Source organism: Catharus ustulatus, chromosome 4 (assembly GCF_009819885.2).
Source record: "Catharus ustulatus isolate bCatUst1 chromosome 4, bCatUst1.pri.v2, whole genome shotgun sequence".
In the NCBI taxonomy this organism is placed as follows: Eukaryota; Metazoa; Chordata; class Aves; order Passeriformes; family Turdidae; genus Catharus; species Catharus ustulatus.
Window position 1 is genome coordinate 20,079,308 of NC_046224.1, and position 24,789 is coordinate 20,104,096.

At 42.0% G+C, this 24,789-nt stretch overlaps 1 protein-coding gene across 4 annotated transcripts; it reads left to right on the forward strand.

Moving 5' to 3' along the window:
• Nucleotides 1-736: 736 nt before the first annotated feature.
• PANX2 (pannexin 2) lies at nucleotides 737-23,251 on the forward strand. 4 transcript variants are annotated; one of them, XR_004417652.1, is made up of 5 exons: nucleotides 737-828; nucleotides 1,160-1,449; nucleotides 18,598-20,049; nucleotides 20,916-21,077; nucleotides 21,915-21,939. XR_004417652.1 is itself a non-coding variant. In XM_033057425.1 (5 exons), exons 2-4 carry the CDS (start codon nucleotides 1,224-1,226, stop codon nucleotides 21,033-21,035), a joined length of 1,710 nt encoding a protein of 569 aa, XP_032913316.1. In that variant the 5' UTR covers nucleotides 737-828; nucleotides 1,160-1,223; the 3' UTR covers nucleotides 21,036-21,077; nucleotides 21,915-21,997. The 4 variants fall into 4 exon arrangements, 3 of the variants coding, with proteins under 3 accessions (XP_032913316.1, XP_032913314.1, XP_032913315.1); XM_033057425.1 differs by having other exon boundaries at nucleotides 21,004-21,077; nucleotides 21,915-21,997; XM_033057423.1 differs by lacking the exon at nucleotides 20,916-21,077 and having other exon boundaries at nucleotides 21,915-23,251.
• Nucleotides 23,252-24,789: the final 1,538 nt, after the last annotated feature.

Below are 24,789 nucleotides of genomic sequence, written 5' to 3' on the forward strand. Positions count from 1 at the left end.
CAGGTGTGGTCCCACATGTGCTTTAAAGAGACGGCATCTGGAAGGGCTTTCTGTTGGCAGCACTTAAACCGTGACGTGCCCGCAGACCTTCAGGGCCCGCTTGGGTGAGGATTTCTCTCCTTCATTTCACCCGCTCTATTCCTGAGCCGCGGCAGCTCCGGCGTACCCGGGCCTGAGCTCCCCTGTGCGGGCTGCGGCAGGAGAGGGGAGAGGGGAGAGGGGAGGGAGCCCGCCCGTCCTGCCGGGCCCGCCCGTGCCGGTGCCCCCGGGCCGCCCCCAGACCCGTTCGAGGCCGGCGCTGCCCGCCGTGCTCCCCGGCCGCCCGCGCATGCGCGGTGCCGCCCGCGCGGGGGCTCCTGCAGGACGCGGGCGCCGGGGCCGCCGCCGCGACGTGTTGCGCTCGGAGCCCGCATGGGCTGTGCCGCACCGGCTGCTGCGGCCGCGCCGCTCCCGGCCGCCCTGCCGCGGCCGCGCCCGGCTCCGCGCGCTCCAGCTGTTCGCTGGCATGCCTTAAAGGACCTCTGCGTTCCCGCAGTTCATTCCGGGTTGCGAGCCCCTTCTTGATTCTTGAACTGCTCGGCACGCTATCGCTGCCCTGTGCAGGCGGGCATTTCCATGCGAGCGCCAGCCGCCCGCTGCTGTAACGAGCATCAGCACATCATCCGCCTCTCGCTCCGAACCCGGAGCGATTTCATTGCTCGTGGTGGTGCAGGGACCTTTTTTCGGCAGGAAGGTCCACTGTAAGTTTATTTTCGGCTTCCGCTCTTCTGTACCGGCCATCAGTTTTGTTCACCATCCCCGGGGAGCCGAGGGAACCGAAGTTGCCAGGTAAATGCCCCCTTCCTTGTCTGCAGCACTTTGGGGAGGCGGCTCCGGTCTGCCTGGTTTGCATGGCTGCTGCGCCGCTGTTGTACAGCGCGGGTTGCGAAGCAGAGGCAGCGCTTAATGGCACAGCTGTCCCCGGGCATCTCGTGCTGCCGCCGCCTCCCGTGATTTGGCTCCGCAGGCTGCGGGGAGCGGGAGGTGCCGTGCGCTGCACAGCCGCTGCCGCCGGGGTCCGGCCGCCCGGTTCGGCGGGGCCGCGGGAGCGCTCGGTGCCGCTGCGGCAGCGCAGCCCGGCCCGGCCCCGCCGTCACCGCTGTCGGTGTTGTCCCCGCAGGCCGGGCGGCGCCGCCCGTCCCCGGGGAAGCCCGGCGGCGTGAGGCCGCCCGCCGCCGCTGCTTATGCAACACATCATCGATAACCACCCCGACATGGCCACGGCGCTGCTGGCGGGCGAGAAGCTGAAGGAGCTCATCCTGCCGGGGCAGCAGGATGACAAGGCGGGCGCGCTGGCGGCTCTGCTGCTCCAGCTGAAGCTGGAGCTGCCCTTCGACCGCGTGGTCACCATCGGGACCGTCCTCATCCCCATCCTCCTCGTCACCCTCGTCTTCACCAAGAACTTTGCCGGTAAGGGCGGCAGGACGGGCAGGGTCGTGTCCCAGTGGCTGCTGAACGAGAGCACTGGTGCTGAGAGATGTCAGCAAGCCCTCGCCTTGGCGGCTGGGGGCAGCGGCTGGGGACAGCGGCCACTGCCTAAGGGCACCTGTGCTCGGAAGGCGGCCACTGCCCCCGTCGAGGCCGGCAGAGCAGCGATGTTGCCTTGGCGGGCAGGACAGCGGTGTCGCCGTCCTGGCCGGTCCCTACCGGGGACAGCTGCTGCCTCTTGCCTTGGCTGCCAGGCGAGTGATGGGGAGGGGTCCCCAGCCACCCCCCTTGGCGAGCAGCCCCGGGTCCGTGACCTGCAGGCAGCAGCAGGGGAGAGCTGGCTTGGGTGTCAGAGCAGGTCAATGCTTGAGGTGGATCCTGAGCTGGAACCCTGGCTGATGTCAAGCATTGTCCTGGTGTTGCTTCAGGTGTCTACTAGGCACGGGTATTAACTGGCCTGCCATAGAGAGGCTGATGCTTTCATGGGGACTGATACTATACCTGGAGCCCCATGCAGTGTGCTTGGCCATATTGACAGTGGAAATCACTGGTATCTGTTTCTGCTGAGGGCCAACGTCTTGCATAAACTAGTGACAGTTTTAAAAGCCTGCTTTGAGTGCCCATCACCACCAGTCTCAGAAGGTCAAGTTTTGGTGAGCCTTGGAACTTACTGATCCAGTAAAGTGTTACAACACCTTTTGGGCCACTAGCACAAGTGTAAACATTGTTTTGCTGCGTGGATTGTAGGCTTGATGAGTGTACCTGCCAGTGAATGACTGCTTTTAATGTCCCTTGAAACTCCATACTGAAAATCCATGGGAAATTATTAGCCCTTTAATGTACAGGACTGACCTGGCAGTCTGTAGCTTGTGAGATTGGCAAGAATTGGCTCTATTTAACCAGTTTAAACATACCAGAGTCAGGTGCTTACTTTGCATGCTGTTTAGGGTTGGCTTCCAGTCCTTAATACTTGTTTTCAGTATGAGGTAAAGTTAAATCACCTAGAAGTACAACTGCTTGTAAATGGAGTCTGGAGATTTTTCTTAATTATAGTTAAACATTTTTCAAATCTACCTCAGTTTTTAATAAAATAGTTACATAGCTCAAGATCTTCAGCCACAGTTAATAAGAACCTCATCTTTTGGATGCTCTTGTGGAAGTACCTTGGAGAAACCATGTTTACAGAACACATGAAAATTGGCTCTTCATAGCAACTGAAAGACAGGTTTCAAGGTCACCTTTGAGGCTTGTCTGTGGAATGCAAAAGTTTTGTGATCATTCCTTCTGTAAAGAGCTGAGCTAACAAAAAGGCAATTTCACAGCAGCTCACAAGAGTGCATGCTTACACATATGCTTCAGTAATGTTTGAGATGTACAGATTTGAACCTCTTTAGGCCTAAAGACAGCCTTGGATGCAGGCAAGGTCATGCCCCCTTGGTGTGTGTTCCTTGGCATAGTGCAAGATTGCTAGCAGAGGCCCCTTGATGCCTCACTGCTTGGTCAGACAGCAGTAGCTTGCTCCATATGAAGAAGCTGTCTGGGGCTGCAGACTGTGGAAGAAGTATCAAGTCTGAGACTCAGACTTGCAAGGCTAAACTGTAGTCCGCAGAGAAGAGGGCCTATTGAATTTGCTCACACTTGCTTATATTTTTGCTGTTGAGTTTATTTTGTGCTGTGGAAGACGATTATTATCTAGGCTCACAGTTGTGTTCCAGATGTGTTTTTCAGAAGGACTAAAAGCAATGTTGCTTATGTCTACTTAAGGGCTGTGTATGGTGATTTGACCCAGTAAGATAGAGAGCAGTAGCCTATTGTGTCCTGCCAGGACAAAACTTATAAGGTAACCCAGAAAATGCCCTTATGTCTCTGGGAAAATGTGGGATGACATTGTCTCATGTGATGTCATGTTTGTTCAGATGGTCTGCAAATAGAAAAAAAATATGAGAGAAGGGAAAAAATTATAGAAAAACTCTAAAGATCTAATAAAACTAAATAGATCCTTTTTTAGGCTTGAGTTGAAGGGTTCCAGGTTAGTGAATTCAATTCTGCTTCCACAGACTTCAAGAGCAAGACTTACATTAATTTTAAAGTTATGTTAATCAGGTGTTGTTCTTTTAATGAAACAGTATTTACTCAAACTTCTTTACTAAGTCATGCATGTCCAGAGATACTGAACATGGTGATAACAACAGCTCAGCTGCATTCGTGCTTACTACTGATTCTACAGTTACTGTTGTTGCACCCATACACTGTCACCGATCCTGGAAAAAATCTAACTTTGTTTGCTTTGGATACTGCTCCTTCTGTGTAATTTAAATAGTAGCTATGCAGATGCAAATTTTGCTGATGAAATTTAGTAAGGTACCTACTGCCCTTTGGCTGTGAATATCATAGTAGCTTCCCAAACTTTGCTTTGAGCCCTTGTGTGCTTATCTGATACTTGCCATTGTTCCTCATTCTGTTAATGATATCCAGTGCAAGCCATATGAAGATACCATCATGCCACTAAACTGAAAACAGCCCCCTTTTCTGGGGGCTATACCATCTTACTTAATCAGTATTGGTAAAGCTTTTGGAACAATGGTGTGTGCACTCAAGACTTGAAAATGTAGTTGTCTAAAAGCAGCAGTTTCTCACAAAACCTTTTTGCTGAGGATTGGAAGAACCCTCATGGTCAGTGGATAGAGGAGATAAGAGCCTCTTACCTCACTGATTGACATTTGAGTTTATGTGTACTAAGTGTAGCTTAAAGTGCTGTGCAGTCTGTCCAACAAGTGCAGTGAGGACTGCTTGGTCCCACAGGGTGGATAGCCTTCTCTGGGGGCATGCAGAAGGCACCCCATCATCGTGGCAAGCCTGAGAGTCCCCAGGCAGCTGTAAGTCCTCTGGGGCCAAAGGCTGCTCTGGTGAAGGGCTGAACCTTGTTTTCATAGTGCTTCTGAAAGCAAAGCTCAGCCCTACAACAGAGGACAAAGAAAGTGTGTGGTGTTTGTTTAAAAGATTGTAATTGATGATATTAAAATCATTATATCTGTAGTATAATATATTGTGTACTCTATTTTGTCTGTGGCTGAAGATAAAGTTACTTAGTTAATTATGTTGTTTTAGTGCCATGGGCAAAACCATTGTTCAGGTAAATGCATGTGCTCTTCATGTAAGTGATTTGTTTGCCCTTGAATTTTAGTGTTTTGATCTTTATATCTCTTTTGAGAAAATAAATGACAAATTACTGTTTTAGTGGTGTAAGAGGCAAGACCTATTTGTTTAGCAGATACTATGCCCATATTGTTAAAAAATCACAATTCACCTGAACTTAATGTGTTACAAATGACTTTAAATTAGATACTGTGCTTTTCTTCTATGACGCGTATCATGAAGTCGTAGGATGGTTTGGGTTGGAAGGTACTTCAAAGATCATATAGTCCAGCTCCCTGCCACGGACATGGATGCTTTCCATTAGATCAAACTGCTCAAAGCCCTGTCCAGCCTTGCCTTGAACAGTTCCTTGAAGAGATGGGACATCCACAACTTCACTGGACAATCTGTTTCAGTGCCTCACCACCTTCACAGTAAAGAATTTCTTCCCTGTGTTCAAACTAAAGCTATCCTTTTCCACTTTGAAACCATTGTCCTGAGATACAGGCCCTGCTAAAATGTCTGTTCCCATCATTTTCAAAAGCCTCCTTTAAGTACTGAAAGGCTTCAGTAAGGTCTTCCTAGAATATTCTCTTTTCCAGGCTGAACAACCCCAGTTCTCTCAGCTGGTCATAGAAGTTCTCCATCCCTCTGGTCATTTTCATAGTCCTCTCTGGTATCACTCAGGCAGGTCTCTTCCTGTGCAGAGGGTCCAGAGCTGGGTGTAGTACTGCATGTGGAGTCTCATGAGAATTGAGTAGAGGGCTCTCAACCTGCTGGCCATGCTCCACATTGTGCAGCCCTTGCTTGGTGGCCTTACAGTCTGACTCGAGGTGAAAATAGGGGCTGTCATCCTTGGTGTGCTTTTGCTCTATACATGAATCTGTAACACAACTAAAATATATTGGGAGGTAAGGTTTTGTTTCCATACTTCTCTACTAGATGGCAGTGCATTTGGGGTGCAATGAACTCTGCAGACAACAAAGGGCAGACACAGTACTAGGATGTACAGTAATTTCACAACTATAGGGCGCACCGGATTATAAGGTACACTTCCGGGTGTTGGCAAATTTCCGAACTTTTGCCGATATATAAGGCGCACCGGACTATAAGGCGCACTTGTTTTTTTGCAGCGAGGATCCGCCGCCAGCTCCCCCCGCGCGTTTGCTGGGCGAGGCCCCGCCTCCACCTGGCAGCCGCGGCACTGCGGGTCCACGGACCCACCTGCACCCTGCAGCCACGGCCCCCCGGGCTCGCCTGCACCCGGCAACCGCGGCCCTGCCGGCTTCCCCCGCAGCTCGCGGCTCGCACTTCCGGGGTGGCAAATGTCGCAACTTTGTCCATGTATAAGGCACACCGGACTATAAGGCGCACTTCCAGGCTCGGGCCAAAATTTTAGTCGAAAGGGTGCGCCTTTATAGTGATGAAATTACTGTACTCCTGAAAGTTAAATTCAGACTGCAAGGGAGGCAGTAAGAGCTTGACCATTGATTTCAATGGGAAGAAGAGTTCACTCCGATGGCTGAAGTGAGATATGATCCTTGCACTGGCCCTCACCTCCTGAAGTTTTTTCACAGTTAACCTTCTACAGTGTCATTTCTGAGTCTCCTAATTCTCCTTTGTTTTTCAAGGAAACCAGCATGATTCCAGAGAGGACACCCCTAGAAAGTTAATTGAAACAAATCCATGAGCCATATTTTTACTGAGTGTACGATCATCATTTAGGAGCGATACTCAGCTTCCCAGCACAATGAAAGCCCACATGAGCACTCACAAAAGAAGAATGAATATTCTTTCCCTTTCTGAAACTCACCCATGAATGGACTTTGCATAAAACTGGCATATCCTCTCTTTAGAGGCCAGTGTATGATAACCTTGAGGATAATAAAGAAAGTTTTTGAGGCATTTTTCTCTCACCTAATGGATGGAATCTGTATTTAAATGTAAGTTTCCTGGTTTCCTGGAGTCACAGGGCTCTCAGAAGGCAGCACAGGCTAAAGGAAACCTCTCCAATAGCAGTGTCCTTGTTGAGGTAACAATGCATGCAGTGGGTGGTCCCAAGGGAACTTTGGTTTGCTCTGGTTTTGTTTAAAAATTACTGTTTTAAAGATAAAAACTATTTTTTAAATTTAAATATGAGAGCAAATGTGTTTAGAATTCTGTCAGAACAGTGACATGACCCCCATCACATCCTGTGTAGTCTTAGGCATCTTCTGGAGCACTCATGCAGATGTGTATGCAGTGCTTTGTAGAGGTCCATGCTTGTATTTGACTCTCTGGAGTTTTGATTTCTCATACCTAGTTTTTTATTTTCTAGCAGTGTGCAAACTAGAAGTAAAATATAACTAATGTGAACAGAGAGTTCAGATTTGATAGTACTGTGGTGTCCCAGAGTATGAATAGGGGACTATACCAGATACTGCCTGGTGGTAATGCAAATTTTATGTCTGTTAGTATAGGTTGTCACTTTTGTCTTTATATCTTAGCTGCATTGAAGCCTGCTGGATTGTTCTCTTTCCTGTGATAAAGGTTTTGGGATTCTTTTTATTGGAAGTGTTTCTTTGTTAACCTTAATCTGCCTTAGGTTTATACTTAGTGAAAGAAATGGGAAAAAACCAAATTTAATTAAATTTTAGAAGGTAAGGATTCAGTAATCTGTGTTGGTTTTCAAAAGTGGTTTTCAGTTAGTGTTTCAGTATCTCTTGTCAGGGCATGGTCAGTCTGGAGTGGTGTGTTTGTAGATGAACAAGATTAGTCCATCAGCCTTTCCATTTTCACTTCCTTTCCAAAATGCACAGAATAGCGTATACACTGCCAGTTTGGAGTGGGTCTGTTTGGTGTTCCATGTTTTATCCTTCACTCTCCCCATTTTTGCCATGGTGTTAGTACACACAAGCCACAGCCACAGGTAGGATGCTGCTGGGTCAGCAAGTGCTGTGTCCTCTCCTCCTTGAGTGGCATTGGTGCTGCCCACGGTGGGTGGCAGCTTTTTGTACCAAGTGTCTCATGGCATTTGCTGAGCTTCCAGGACACTGCTCTATAATCCAGTAGATTAAGCGACACTTGGTTTCCATGATGTGCTGCTTAGTTCTTTTGTATCACTTCAGGTTTTTAGTGAGTGGTTTAAATATTCCAGTGTTGTGCTGGGTTGAGAAACAACCCCATCAATAATGTCTGTGGGAAGTTTTCTCTGTAAGGGACCAGAGAGTGATGGGTTCCAAAGGAGATTACATTGCTGTTTTTGTTGTGTTATCTTCACAATTTTGAAATACCTTGGTTTCCCTGTTGTCAAGGTATTGCTAGGTCATATCCCTCTTGTACAGTGCCTCATGCTTTCTATTCACAGTGAATTATTCTTTCCATATTGCAGTCATGTTTGCTTTTCCCACCCAAGCTGTTAAATGCTGGTACTTCATTAAAATAAATCAAAGCATTCATCCAGTTGATTTTTATACTTTAGTCAGAAGCCAAGCTTTGGCATTGGTTTTCATGCTAGGATCTTGAAACAGTGCCTACAAAATGCAAAATAGGTTGCTCAAAAATACTGTATTTCTATGTATCTTAGCAGTTACATAGTTCAGCTCTCTACCATCCTTCTGCTAGAAAATTTTCGTAAGAAAGCAATGGAAGGAAACAGTGTTTAATGACTGAAGTATCAGCTCAAGGTTTTATGTTTTATTTTCTGATTTGTAATCATTTGCATAAGCAATGCTTAGATTACTGTGTAACACAGTATGCATGAGTTCAATGTCTTTTTCACTTTTCACCCTACGGTATGTTTGAAATAGTATATGTCAGATTTTTATGTTATGAGATGGAGTTTTATTTTGTATTTCTAGACAACTTTTCTAATTTGTATTTCTGTTTTGAATTGTGTCGGAATAATTACATGTGCTTATTTAGGTGACTTACCTAATAGATGGCTTTTGATCTTACTTTCCTTTTTTTTCTCCAACTGCACTTAAAGAAAGTGAAGATGGCATTTTCCCAAATGACTTTGGTAGTGCTCAGAGTACGGAGCCAGATTGTTTAGTGTATGACAAACTGATAACACCAGTGCAGAAATTGTTTTTGAGGTGATATTAGCAGAGAAAAGAGAATTTAAGGAGTGTCACAGTACGACTTAAGTGCTTTTCTAGCATGTGTTTTTAGAAAGGACTAAAATGATACAAGCACCCACAGGCTGGCTGCAGTTTGGCTGCTGGCTGCTCGCATTGCTGATGGAATTTTTCCTAAAGGATAAAGGCCATTTACACACATACAAACTCGAGGTGTGCACAAGATACACTAGTTGGGACTCTGTGAGTTTTTGTGAGTTTAAAGATTTGCAGTTACACAGGTAAATGGTGAATAGGGAGGTATTCCTGAGGAAATGCATGAGCCATACATCACTCTGCTGCAGTTCCTAGTGACTGCAGATATTTTTGCTGTCATAAATTTCATTTCTCAGACTTCATCAACACACATACATTATCTTTTTTTATGTCTTTAATGACCTGTTTGCATTATTAACCCCTCCATTTTTTCAAGTGTCGTATGTGGGAAGAGGTTCAAAATATGATGAATTTTAGCTTACTACATGCTTTCAGATAACCAACAGATTTGAACAGATAGTCAAAAATATTTTTGTTTAAGAGCTACTTAATTTGTTCACCTTTGTCAATAGGAAACCTTGTGAATAAATAAAGAGACTGTTTTTCAAAGCTACCCTGAAGTATTTGAGGCTGTTGTCTCTAGATAGGAATCATGCATCCATGATGTAGGGGAAATTTCAGTTTGTGTGGTTTCTTACAGCTATAAATGTCTTCAGGAAGAATCTGCATCACCACTGAGTTCCTTGGGTTCTCTCAGTATTAAAAATAGCTGCAGTGGACACCCTCAGTACATGTATATGTTTAATTACAAAAGCTGAATAATTTCACAGTAGACTGGCATTAATTCTTGTAGATTCCCTTTTTTTTCACATGATACGGGATTTATTCTAAGAAAAACACTGAAATCAGGGCACATACTTGCATCATTGGGGATTTTGTCCCAGGCATGTACTATACTCTTGCATTTGAATGGGGAAGTGCAGCTGTTCACAATGATAGCAAGCTTTGGGGATTTATTTGCTTTTCTTCAGTGGCACCAAACCTGTCATGCAGAATCAAAGTTCATGGGTAGTGCTGCAGCCAGGTGCTGAGATGTGTGGTGAGGCTTTTGCAGCTCAGTGACTATTTCTAGAGCATTTTAGTTTTATGATGAAGTAATTATTTCACATTATCTTCTGTGAGATCCATGTTTTCTTCAGGGGGTCAGGAGACCTCCACACTGGAACTGGCAGAGCCCTTGAGAACCTTGGGTGGTGGATTCTTCTCTTTCGTCTGTGATGAATCAAAACAGTTCTGATACTTCACAAAATCCAATTTCTCTACTCATGGAGCAGCCAGTTTTCCAAAAGCAGTAGACCAACCATCTCTGCCCTCTAAATTCTATGTTATTAAAATAATGTTATTACCTAATGAGCTAACTGTTGGTCCTTTTCTTCCTTTTCGATATGAACTTTTCCGGGTGCAGTGTTTATGCCAAGAGGTACTTAATACAAGCCATCTTTTTAATTTCTAGTCATTAAATAATAATAATGCAATAGAATGAACATGCTGTTTCCTGTTGCTTCCTGTGATTTTATTTTGTACTAGACCCTGGATTTAAGAAGCCACCATTGTTCATGTATCATTGGTTTCACTGGATTTTCATGATTCATTTCATTTCAGCATTTATTCTTGCAGTTTACTTCAGGTATTACTGCAGTCCACATTATCACCCTGTCTGGGTGCATGTAGTTGCTTTGGGGCTCCATCTCTAGAGGGCGATTTTTGACCTCTGCAAAACATTAAAATATTATTTTGACACCTTACTACTTCTCCTATGCAGAAGACCTGTACATCACTGAAATTACCTCCTCATGTAAGTGCCAAATTTAGAGGTAAATGGTTTTCAGATCTCTTTGTAGGACTGACTGCATGGCTGAATTTTGTTAATTATATTTGGATTTATACATTCCTTTAAATTCAGATCTAACCTTCCCTCAAATCTGGGCATCACTAGTCCAGTCACTATAAATAAACTCTCTGCTGAGTGACTTTACCACCGTGCTGCATGGCCACTACATGGTAGATGGCAGCTCATTACTGAGGACACATTCCCCTATAGGAGCAGCCTATGGGTTTTCATTTGAGTATTTATTCACCTTCTTCTTAACAGCTGCTATTTCCAGCATACCAGAGAAGCAGGAGTGGGTGTCTTTTTCTCCTGACTAACCTGGGCAGGTATACAAAGCCTTAAGCCTCAGATTGCTGATAAGGGTGAGCACACCAGCTGCTTTCAGAAGAGCCAGTGTCTATTGCATACAGGGAGTATGGTTCTGTAAATTTATATATCCACTAGGAAAGTGCATTGCTGATGCATTGATTCTACAGATCCAAAATATATCCAGTTCAAACTGCAGTCCTGCAAGGCAAAAAGACCCAAATTGAAATACAGGGAGACCTGCTGCTACCCTTGCACTGCAGTTATACTTGTGGGTGACTCATTACCTATCAATCTTTGAAACTGCTTATCTACATCTTACTCCTTGTAGGCCAATAAAACCTAATAGCAGCAGTGGTTTCCTATCTCATTTTTTTAGGGACCTTCTTTTCAAGATTTTTTTCTTAAACAGGACAAGTGGTTTCAGAGATTGGGCAAAAAAGGCTTACCTTACCTTGCTGATCATGAAGAAATTTGTACCTTAGGAAGACTTCATGGGCATGGAACCTGTATTTCAGATTGGAAAGAATATTCCATAAGAAAGGTAAAGGTATTGTCTTTTTATTTCAGTAAAACTAGTATTTCTTAAGAATAACTTGCTAAGTTAAGGCTTAGTTTGATGGATGTTTTCTCATTCATATCAGTAAACTCAGTGAGTTAAATAGGACTGTATGACACAAAATTAATTTCAGGGATCCATCCTTACACTGTACTGTTTTCTAACCTTTAAATAAAGTAGTTGAAGTAAACTAGTTAAATTTAGTTTTTCCTTTTGCTGACACTTAATGTGGGTACTGACTAGCATTTGTTAAAATCATTCAAAGTAGAGTTGCATATTCCTTGTGGACTGTGTGACTGGGATGGAAGACATGTATACTGTTTAGATCATGTTTTGCTTTCTTAGATTACATTTTCAACTTCTGTAATATAAATGTTCTTTATTCGTTTTTTCCAGAGAGAAGAGGATCCAGGACATTTCTTCTTTTCCATTCAAAAATTGCTGAAAAAGTACTAAATAAATTATTTCTGTTTCTAAAAATAAAAAGTTTGTTACCTGCTTTCTTGTGCAATCATTTTAGTACCCAAGATAAATGAGGCATGTATATCAGATTGCGTACATGTGCCACAAAGCAGTATGATAAGGAATACCCTTGTTAAATACTGGCATTTATTGCTGAATTCAGGGAGTTTCTAATTTATTTTTTCTGTTAGAAATGTGTGTACTGGGAAGTGATGGACAGGGAGATTCAGAGATTCTACCTAAATGCTGAATTTCTCCTGGAGACAAGTGGAGAGGACTGCATAAGGAAGGTCTCAGAGATCTCGACTGGATTGCCAGCTTATCTTCACAGGCAGGCTGGGCACAGGTATGAGGATGATTTAGCAGCTCCCTTCAAGAGGGCAGAATGCCAGGTGCTAGAAAGCACTAGGCTAGGGTGAGTCTGTAGCATATTTAACTCAGTAAGTATAGTTATCAATACACTCACCTGATACTTAGCTTGAGTCCCAGCAAGAGTGTTTAGGCACTTGTCCAGAGGCTGGGAGATCCAGCCAGTTCAGCAGCACCTAATCACGAGTTCTGCTGCCTGTACCTCATGTGGCTAGTGGCAGTCATGCTGAATGTTTACTAGAGTCTTGAAGAAATCATCACACAAGAGGCATACTTACCTTTTCCTTGATGTAGCAAGTACAAGAATTTTAATCTTTTTTTTTTTACATTTTTGTATCATATTTTATCAAAACTGTTTCATTTTTTCTATCTGCTGTTGGCAAATTTTACTGTTTCTTCTGCTTTTTACTCAATTATTGCACTGGAATGTTAAATAATGCATTTCAGTGGGAAGATTAATGAGGTGTGATTTCTTTTTGTAGAGTAATTCTAAAAGCTGGAGGTTACAGGAGGCATTTAAAATTTGTTATCATGGTTTATATTTTGGCAAATATACTTTATTCCACTGGGAATGCAGTAGGTATGAGAAATCATTTGCCCTCTTATGTCGGAGCATATAGTGTTTATTATTAATATTTTCCAAAGCACTCTAAATGTGTTGTCCACATTTACTCAAATAACTTTTGCTCATATTTTAGAAATGTTATAACTACAGCATTAGTTCTTCAAAGAGGTGCATGTGCCAGATTTTGTGCACTGTGAGAATCACATCGACTGAAGGGAAGTGCCCAATGCAGTTTCTTAAGTCTTCAGGAACAGGTCTGACATTTTATAGCTTTGAATGCTAAGAGATTATCACTGTTATCTTTATTTTTAAGTGGTGAGTGTGTTAGATGCAATTCATTCACTTTCCCAGAAAGACTTGTAAAATCCTAACTTTGAATAGACAGTGGAGAGTGATGTGTGTCTACAGTTTCACCATATCTTCTTGACACTGTCATTTTAGAGTACCATAAACCAGGCCACATTTCTTGCAAAGTGTTTCTTATTATAGATGGGCAAATGCACAGGTGTATGCACACTCACCCCCACATGGCTTCCTTGGTGAACTGTGCTTCTGGCATCTCTTCCTTGAGGTGAGATGCAGTGTTGAGGCCTGAGTTCTAGCCACGTTTGTGTCTGTGATAGCCTTCCAGCTGTATTTTACTGGATGTGTTCTTAATGAAACTGGCCCTTGCATTCATTTTTTAAAATGGCCATTTCTCAAAAATGAAAAAAGTTACACCTGCATGGATCAGCCACTCTTGCTGGACATGACTTAAAGAAGATGAAAATTCACTTTGTGGACAATCAAGCATTGTCCCTGCCTGAGCAGGATGCACAGGCAGGTTGAGTAGCCTCTGGTTTTGGAGGTTTTCAGACTGACAAAGCCCAAATCAAGCTGGTCTGAAACCAGTCCTGGCTCTGCTTTGAGTGGGATGTGGGACTCAGCATTTCTATGATTCTGCATTGGGATATAATTTCAGGAAATTGTCTAGGAACAGCAGTCATCAGATTTTTCCAGTGGTAACTCCATTTTCACATCTGACATTCATTTCTGTAATGGGAAGTTTTACAAGGGTTCCATCCCCAAACTCAGCATTCCAGCCCCTTTCCTGAGGAATCCAAAACTTGGAGTATTATATCTCCAGTTTGAAATTTAGCAGAAGACTTATTTTTCTAACATATTTTCATGCCTAGCACTTGCAGCCTGAAAAATGGTGTTTAATTCAGGGCCTCTCAAAGAGGACAGTTGAATGTATGTTAAAGTACATCGACACTGGGGAATCCCTGAAAGGAGGTGGGTGACCTTGGATTCGGAACAGCAGGAGGGGGAGTGTGTGCCTGCAGGAAGCCCACAAGCATTTCTCCAAGCCTTTTCTAAAAGCAGCAGACTTGATAGCTCCTAGCTGCAGTGCTTTGACTTCACTCCTTTCCATACTGTCTGTTTAGATTCTTTCTAGAGTTTTTTTGAGCACAGCCCCTTCCTTTATCCCTCTCCCTACCTTGAGTGTCTTCTGCAGCCATGCACTTTCATTGCCCTGAGGCATGACTTCTGTACCACAGTACCTCCCACAAGTCACTTCTCTCCATTTAAGTAATACTTAAAATGATGGGGTGGGTTGAGATTTTGCAGAGTGGAGCATGTGAAAATGCTTAGCTGCCAAGGGATTTTAATTGTTCAAGTGGCATAGCACAATCAGTTATATTACACAAATTAGTAATTCTGTTGTGTTGTTTATTTCATCTTGATTGCATGTCTGAAAAATGCAGTGAGATCTGTCTCATACCTTATCCTAGAGGATAGTTCTGCAGATTTTTAGAAGCTACTTAGGTGCATAGTGAACAGGATAAAATGTATTTATGTACAATTCTTGAAAATATATGACATGCTGAAAAAAAGGGAAACTAAACTTAGTGTGCATGTTTAGGCTTAAGTTAGTATAAAAAAAGACTTTTTTTTTCAATGTGGTAATTATTAGGAATATATCTTTCAAGGAGCAGAGAGACAGATTATTTTTGTGGGCTGTAGACTAGACATTGCCCCATTTTCTTTACTTCATTGCCATATGCAATTAAACTGTGACATCTCAGGAAAAAGCTGTGTTTCATGGTGGCTGGTATTGTTATATGAAAAAGGACCTTCATAAACTGCTTAAGAATTTTCAGGGTGAAAGAAGAGTATTAGTAGAAACTTTCTATATTTATGAATATAAGGTTAAAAGCAAATACATTTTTATATTGCATGATCCAACATCAGAGCTATGATTTTAACACCATTGCAACCTTTTTTTAATGCTAATCACCTATCAGGAGAACGCTGTAAAACAAACAGACAAAAAATCTGCTGTGTCTTCTTGAAACTGCATTAAGCAGGGGTCTCACAGCTAAGTGAGTTATATGTGTAATAACAACTTGTTCCTCTGCTGTTCTCATCAGATCTGCGTGTTATAAGATCCAGCTGCTCATCACTGCCAACTTTGATAGCAGGATTAGTTACTGACATGGTGCTTTTCTTTTTCGTTAACTAATGATGGACACAGGCTGCAGAAGAGAAGAAACAGTCCCATACCCTACTATACCTAGATCAAACACCTTCAGGGTGTTTGTTAAACGCCTGGTTAAATGGTGCCATTGTCTAAGAAGTAGCATTCACAAAAGCAAAACATGGTGTGGATCCTACTTGGCAGCCTCTTGTCAATGAAGAGAGACAGTTTTATTGTCCAGGCAACAGCTAAATTAGTCCTTTGCTTTGATCACTTCAGAAAGGAATTCCTCTCTTCTCCCTTGTCTGGACCATTTTCTAGAAGAGTGAGTTTCCAAGTCTGATGCAATGCTTTGTGAGTCAAGTCCTGTGATGAGAGGCTTAAGCTAAATATCCCTGTGGAATAACTTTACCAAAATTTATGGTATTCTCAGGAGAGGTTGTGGCAGCCCCATCCCTGGCAGTGTTCAAGGCAAGGCGGGATGGGGTTTTGAGTAGCCTGGTGTAGTGTCCCTAGCCATGGCAGGAGTACTGGGAGTAGAAGATCTTTAAGATCCCTTCCAGCCCAAACCAATCTGGGATTCTATGATTCTGTATTAGAAAATACTGTTTTAATAAAATTGTGTTGGAACCCTACTGCTCCCACTTAAGTCAGTTATCAGAAGCCCCACTGTCTTCACAGAGGATTCGTTTTTGTCTGAAGGGTCTTTGGATTTACATATCATACAATGAAAATCATGCCAATTTTGCAAATATGCAAAGAAGAAAATACTAGACTGGTAGCAACAAGGTACGAAATATTGAATAAATTCATACCATGCTCAGCTGGCCAAATAAGTTAGAGATCTTTTACAACCTCACAGACAGTTGGGTCAGATAAAAACATGTTTAACAGAGGAAAAGAGAACAAATTTCTATAAAAAGACATTTGCTTTTCCTACTGTTTGGGACAGCCTCATTTTGTAGCCTGTAATGCAGCTGGCCAGTCCAAACTGGAGTTGTGAAGCTCTTTAGACTTTTGTCACCAAAGCAGTGGCAATGGATGGAGTGCAGTTAGTCTCTCAGTGGTCTGTCCAATGTAAATGTGAAATACTAAGATATTTTAATTTTTCTTTTTTTTTTCATTAATTAAATAAAAAGTTGTTGTATATTTATACAATTTTGGCAAGAGTCACCCTACTTTTTGGGTCTCAGTGAAGAGAACGAAAGAACTAATCAGTTTATCTGATAGTAGCGACTGATGCAGGAATCCAAAAATAATCCTTGTTGCTGATTTTCAGGAACACTTACTGCTGTTTTCCAAGTGTTTTTGATGTTGAGACCTAGGAGAAATGAACTCATGTACGCCACAGGAAACTTGGTTTCATATTGGAAAGTACTATTGGGCTTAGGGATACCCAATTCTAAAAATTTTTGCTTATGAGAAACATAGCATTCTGCTTTGCCTTTTTTTACCCCATGGTAAAATTCCTTTTACACAGGAATCTGTTTGGTCTCCTGAGAAATTCTGCAACAAGTCTTTGTCGGTAGGATATTATTTTTTTTTTGTATGCATCCCTTCATGGTAGGGTTGGAAGGCCACATAATTATAAAACCAAGGGAGTCAATGAGCTTTTTTCTTGTTATACATGTCTGTAAGTACACAAAAATAGTCTAAATGGAAGTGCTTTAAGCTATCCTCTGAGACTGAAATTAGATCATTTAAATAGTCTTTGAAAGCAACATTAAAGAATTTCCAGGGTGTACTTACTTTACATGCTGTCTTGAGTAGAATCATTTATTCTGTCAAATCTGTTTAAGTTGGTAGTATTAATTCTCTCTAGATCACAGAAGAAGTTTATATCACACACCAAAGAACTAACTTTTGATTTGCTTACATGTGAAAAGTAACTGGTCAAGTTAGGAATCGTTTGTTAAGTCAGAAGGATTAGGGAGAAATGCCTGTCTATTTATTTTTAATATTTAATTTATCTTTATCAATATGATAGCAATATTATTTGTTTTAATTTTTATTATATAGAGAACAGTGCCCCATGCTCTTCCAGGGAGCTATTCTTGACCTGAATTTAGACCACATTCAGAGCTGGAGCAGGCTTGGTGTTCTTGAACGATTCTCAAGTCAAGAGAGCGTGCCTACTCCATGGGGCTCATCCTGGGAAGTTTTTTAAAGATGTACTAGCACACTGTAAAATATATTCTCTTTCTTCTACCTGTCAAAACATGCAAACATGAACTTCCTCTCTTTGAATAAGGTGTCTTCATAATGGTCGTTGTTCTTTGGGAAATTAATGCTGCTTTAGCTTTCACACATTTTCTCTCTTTCTTTCATGTATTGCTAGAAAAAAGATTGATCATGTAAGAACATAATTTATCTACAGGGTCAGGACCTTTATCTCAACATCCTGATGATGATGGTAAAATAAAAATGTTTAGAAGGAGTGTTAAAATAGGCAAGTATGTGGTGTAATTTCCTTTGACAAACCCTTCTGTCCTCCAGTAGAATATGACTGGAACATTTCCTGAGAGAAAAATTGCATCACTGTGAATTTAGTAGTCATTGCTATACTTTTTCTCCTATTACTTTAATTTCTTTCCTGATCCACAGTATTTGTTTCTTCCGTAATACTATCTGATGACAAGTTGCATTCAATTACACATTGTGTTAAAGACCCAAAGTTACAGTTTCAAATGTAGAATCAAATTTTCATACCGATAAATAGTTAACACACCAGATTCTGTCCTGGTCAGTGACACTTTTATTCAAGAATATTAGCTGAGAGGAATACAGTTGACTAAATTCTTGTATGTCTCAAGTTTAATTTTTTTCTACCATATCAAATGAGTTGATTTTGTTAATAATTATTTAAAATATTTCCTTAAGCTTCAGCTAACTTTTTTCTATTTAGAAGAATGTGTAACTGAGATAAACCTTGAATTTCATCTAATTTTCAGCATTTGCATGGAACCACCCTCAGCTGCTGGCTTTGTAGTGAATATCAGGTCTTTTAGCTTTACAGAGTTCACATCACAGTTGCTTAGGATATTGTTCATTAAACCAAAATATGCATTTCTTGCTGGCATTTCTAACTCAGGCTCATTCTAAAACTTTCAGGTAAATAGTTTTGTCGTAGGGTTTGTGAGGATGTGTGCAGCCTGAACTGGATGTGGAGGGCTTAATGGTCATGTAAAAATACAGTAAAATAAAATTGATATAATCTGAAATGTTTATTTTCCAGAGCTCCTTTTGTAGGTTAAATGCACAGCAGTGACTTTTCTCTCTGTTATACAGAGGAGCCAATATACTGTTACACACCACACAACTTCACCCGCGATCAAGCCTTGTATGCCAGAGGATATTGTTGGACAGAATTAAAAGATGCCTTGCCAGGAGTTGATGCCAGCCACTGGCCCTCCTTGTTTGAGCATAAGTTCCTACCTTATGCACTGCTGGCTTTTGCTGGGATAATGTACATTCCAGCTCTGGGCTGGGAATTTCTGGCCTCCACTCGACTGACTTCAGAGCTGAATTTTTTGCTTCAGGAGATCGATAACTGCTACCACCGTGCAGCTGAAGGGCGGGCACCAAAAATAGAGAAACAGATTCAGTCCAAAGGTCCGGGGATAACCGAGAGAGAGAAAAGAGAAATCATTGAGAATGCAGAGAAGGAAAAAAGCCCTGAGCAGAACTTGTTTGAGAAATATCTGGAAAGAAGAGGACGAAGTAACTTCTTAGCTAAGCTTTATCTTGCAAGACATCTGTTCATCATCTTTTTAAGCATCATACCAATCACCTACTTATCCACCTACTATGCTACACAGAAGCAAAATGAATTTACATGTGCACTAGGTGAGCCTCCAGACAAAACGAGCAGCTCCAAATTGCACATCAGGGTGAACTGTAAACTGCCGTCTGTCCAGCTCCAGCGGATTATTGCTGGTGTAGATATCGTTCTCCTCTGCTTCATGAACTTGATAATCCTCATCAACTTGATTCACCTCTTCATATTTCGCAAGTCTAACTTCATATTTGATAAACTGAACAAAGTTGGAATAAAGACCAAGAAACAGTGGCAGAAGTCCCAGTTTTGTGATATCAATATTTTGGCCATGTTTTGTAATGAAAATAGGGACCACATAAAATCATTGAACCGTCTGGATTTTATTACAAATGAAAGCGATCTGATGTACGACAATGTTGTGCGCCAGCTGCTGGCAGCATTGGCCCAGTCCAATCACGATGCCACTCCAACCATGCGTGATTCAGGGATTCAGACCATAGACCCAAGTGTTGATCCAGCAGACATTGATGCTAATGAGCAGCTCATCATTAAGAGACCAAGGAAGAAGATGAAATGGATCCCGACTACCAACCCCCTTCCCCAGCCATTCAAGGAGCAGTTAGCCATTATGAAGGTTGAGAACCACAAGCCGGACAAACCGAAGCCTGTGCGGAGAAAAACAGCGACAGACAGCCTTATCGCTCCTTTATTGGAGTCTGCTGCAAAAACCTCACAGCAATCATCTGCTCATAAGAGCGAGCCAAACGCCATCCCAAGCACAAGCAGTGAAAAAAAGCACACACGGCACTTTTCCTTGGATGTTCATCCATATATACTTAGTAGCAAAAAACCCAAGCCAGAGGTTCAAGCCATCCCCTCGATGCCTACATCAAAAAGCCAAGAGGGTGGATTTTTAAACCAGGAAGAGAATGTTGTAGTGCATGTTACCTCCTCTCTCAAAGGTACAGTATGCCGTAATGCCCATACCACCTCCATAATTTACATAGCAATCTTAAGGAATTCAAGAGTTTATTGGAACTGTTTGACCTACCTTGCTAGATTTGGGGATAGCTAGTAATCTCAAGGCTTGCAGGTCTCAGAAACAGTGGTTCTCTCTCTTTATCAACGACATGGAGGGTAAGGATTATTACAGGTAGAGCCTGTACAAAACAGTCTATTGATGTGGGTAATGTTTCAAATGTAAGCAGTTTTTCACAACTACAAATGTGGTCATGCCTTGGCAAGGAAATGAGGAGCGTTTGGCTTCCATGATACCCTTCCTGCTCCACCAGCACCTGGCATGTTTCAAACCTGCCTTATTTCCAAGTCATATGAAAATTGCCATGGTAGATGACCAGTACCCTGAGAAGTAATAGCCCCTTAGGAGTGTGTGGGAGACTCCTAATGGCAGTAAAGGCTGCCTGTGAAAAAAAAGATCTCTTAGACTACCAACTCTTAGGAGTTGGCATATGTTTGTCACGTAGAAAATAAAAACTCAGCTTGTTGACACTGTTCTTCACGCACACTTTAAACTGCCCTGTGTCTTATGTGGACCAGAGGATGGATGTTCTTAACTGTGGGTGCTGGTCAGGGATCCAGGATTTCTGCTGTTCCCTTCCTGTGTGGCCTCACAGGAGATGCTCTTTCTGTGCCTCGGTTCCCTGTGTGTCTTGTAAAGCCTGTCCCTTTCTTAACTCAAAAGAGTATTTCAAATATATCAATAATTGCTAAGTGCTAGGGTGATGAGGAAAGCCATTTGAGCATTAAGAAAAGTCATAGATCAGTAGATAAACTGATAGACAGATATCTTCTTGTTTATTTTTGTAAGCTACTGACATAAGAAAGAAGCACAATGCAGTTGAAGTTACAGAAAAATCTGTACGTACTTAAAGCAATGGCTCTCATCTCATTACAAGCTAAGACCTCCCTCTGGGCTTCGACAGACTGACCTCTACCGTCACCCCACTGCCCAGCAAAGAAGTGATTTGAGGTATAAAAGTTTCTGTCACTTCCAAATCCCTATGCTCCTTAGAGCCCTCCAACTCCCCAATGTGCATGTGAGCTATTCTACAGCATTCCTTATCCAGTCACCTGCTCTGATTTCAACTCCTCAAAACTACTGGGGTTTTCCGGTTCAATTGCCTTCATCTAAATTAGTGCTTGAATATTTTAAGGGCAAAAAATAATTACTGAAGTTTTGGGGTTCAGTGACTCCCAATTCACATTAAAAATTTTCAACTTTGTTTTTGAGTTAGACCTACATTTCAGTCCATCAGGTAAGGCAGAGTTACGATTTCTGGAAAGAGACTTAGTTGATGACAATTGCTGAGTTCTTTCTAAAGACAAGTGGCTTACGACGTGTAACCACTAGTTTTTCCCATTGAAAATATCAGTGCTTTTTGTATTCCATCCTGTGGATTTCAATAGTCATTACATTTGTCAAAACATTAAATCACACTGTTTAAAAAACACTGGCCAGACCATAGTGGGGAATAAATGTACTTTTCATTTGTTTGGTTTTTTTTTCTTCATTTTACAAAAATACCATTCACATAAGGAAGCATGAGCATGCATAAAAAAGAGCGAGATTTATAAACCCCATTTCTTGTTTGTCCTGTTTCCCTGAGCTTACAACCCTGTTGTTTTGAAACAGTCCTGTTTGGATTTCTCAAAGGGTCCCAAGAAAATTCAGTTTGGGATCCTCTTCTGATCCCACTTAAATCAGCGGCAAGACTGCCAATGACTTTTATTGGTTCAGGGCACTGCTCGCTGATGGACTGGAATGGTGAAAGACTACCTGTCCTTTATCTGTTTTGTTCTCTTTCAGACACCCCTCATCCTGCAAAAGAGATCCTGTACTCCTCCGAGACTTGCAGAACTGTGCCTGCTGCTGCGGCTTTTGTCACGTGTAACCACAACCACATAGCCACAACTGCTGCTGCCACCAGTATGGCTTTGAACCAGGTCAAGGCAGAGCCGACCCCTGCACTGAGCTGCAACCCAGCCCACCCTTTGCTGCACATCAACACGCTGTACGAGGACCACGAGGAGGAAGTTTCCAACATGATGGACAATGGGATTCACTCACCGACGGGTGAAATGCTCTCCATGCCCACCCCGAAGCAGATCAGGCTGGCGACATTTGACGAGCCCATGGCCATGGTGAGCTCGGTGGAGTACTGACAGCCCCGGGCCAGCCACGGCCATGGCAGCGCTGGCCACGGTCCCCCAGCAATGCAACTCACTGCATGAGCATGGAGAGTTTTCTCACAGACTATAGCTTCTGGTAATAACAACAAAAGGTTTTTCAGGATCACGTCATAAGCACTGACAGTCATTTGTGAAATAGAATAAAGAAAATCTGGTGGAAATAGACCTTTAACACTAAGACAACCATTAGCTCTAACTCTAAACTATAGCTTCCTGATTTAAATGGGAATTAGCACAATTTATGAACATTAAGAGTCTAATGGCACGCCACAGCAATTTTAGTGAGTGTTTAAATCCTTTGCATTCAGAATCACTGATTAAAGTTAACATGGAGGTGAGGTATACTTTTTAATGGCAGCAGTTAAATAAGAGTTCTTTTTTAAGCAGGGAGGATTTTTTTTTCTTTTTTTAATTCAGGATTATGAAAAAGTTATATGCAAGCAAAATTTGTGTTTGTTTGTTTCTTTAGCTCACTGATGTTGGGCTTGATGGAGACTTAGCTGAAAGGGCCTTACTACCACCAGCATTTAAGTGCAAAAGATTGATACTCTTGATCTCTTGCATTTATAAATGAAAATACCTGAAGTATGCCCCGCCCTTTTACATGCTTATATGTTTGATGGAAGATGATTAAATTAAGAGTTTATTTTTTTAAATATATTTTACCATGGAAAAAAATTACTTTAATAACTTTTCAAACCAGGTGTTACTTTTAACAATATGTGTAGAAGACAGTCATTGTAGCTGCTTATTTTTTCATAGTGTATTTATGAACCAGGTTAGAAACTTTCATGGGTGCTTCACTGATACAAACAATCTTACAGAGGTCATTACAAAATATCTTACAAAATATGAAACCAGCAAACCTGTTTTCAAATAACACACAGTTAAAGAAGTCTATTAATTTAGTTCTACAGATTTGGCTAGTCCTTGATTCAGCAAAAATTAAGGCCATAGATGACACTGGAATGACTCCTGTCTAAAACTAAGCACACACTGAAATGGCTTTGCTGGATCTGGGCTCTAGTGAAGGCAGATAATAATCCTGCAGTATGTGCTATCATTGATCCAATATTTGCCATCCTTGGCTGAAAGCACATCTTCATGCCCATCTTCCTATAATTACAATATGTGTGATTTAATAGAAAACTCTAGTATAACTAAAACATCTATTAAAAGTGTATCATGCAATAACCATTCTCAGCAAAATTATAGTGAAACAAAAAGTGACTGTGTTAAAACAATATTCCTAGCTGCATTCAGAATTACAGACTGTGTGTGTTTGCTTCAAAATTATGTATAATGGTAGAAAAAAATATGCAGCACAAATATGGGACTGAAATCTTGAGTTTATTTTTAATTTATTACCTCAGACATGGATATATTATACCAATATTTAATGAAAATAATATTGAAAATAAATACCTATTATTCTGAATATTTTAATGTGTACTGCTTCCTAGCTTAGTGTTACAACCCACCTCTAAAGCAGGGTAACTGAGGTTCTTGTCAATAGATCCCTTGGGGTGGATTAGAGTAAAATGACACTGAATGATCAATGTGCATTTTTGAGGCAAGTTTATTTAAAAACAATTTGGTTGCTCTGGAGAGGAGGTATGCAGCCATTTTGGTTCTTCTCTATACAATTATAAAAATATGACAAAGAAACAATATAAGGAGAAGAAAGAAAGAGAAGGAAAGGACAAGAGCAGATAGTGGGGAGGACTGATGTCACCACACATGGATCCAGCAAAAAGACTTGATTGTTGCAATTTTGATGTTCATGGTTGAAGTCATCATGGCAGTCTTGATCTGTTGACGCCAGCACCCACACAACAGAGAGTTTGACAGCTTATATTCATTCAGGCTTATGTGTGAATAAGTAAGTGGGAATAAGTACTTCCCCTGGGGTGGGGTTTTCTTTGAGGTCTTTTGACGGTTTGTGGCCCCTTCCAGTGACATGGCTGCTTCTTTGGCCAGATTTCTAACTGTGCCAGTTGTGCCTCCTTAGGGAGGAAGAGCTGCAGGCCTCTGTGTGAGTGCCCAGTGCCTGCCCTGGGAAGGAGTTTTATGCTGTCAGCTTTATTGGGGGAGAGGAAATTGTTATGAGGAAAATCATTACCCCTTCTCTGCAGGATGTACTTCTTAACAGCTTTTTACCTTACCTGGCAGAAAAATGCTTTGTTTAATATATCAGTCACACATTTTGAGGGAAACAATAGCAGAGCTCAACCAGCCCATCCAAGGAAAGTTCAGTCCATCACACATTGTTACAAACAATGGGGATTTTATGATAAGCAGTATCATAATGTACTGTAATTTACATGATATAAAGCCACCATTCCCCCTTACATTACTTCAGGTGTGCCCAGCTGCACGGCCTCTTGGGCCTGAAGAGCCCAATACCATAATGGCAGCAAGGCATGGGACAGGACATGCCATCAGGGATGAGGGTTGGGGACAGCTGGAGGACCTGGCTGTAACAGCCCAAG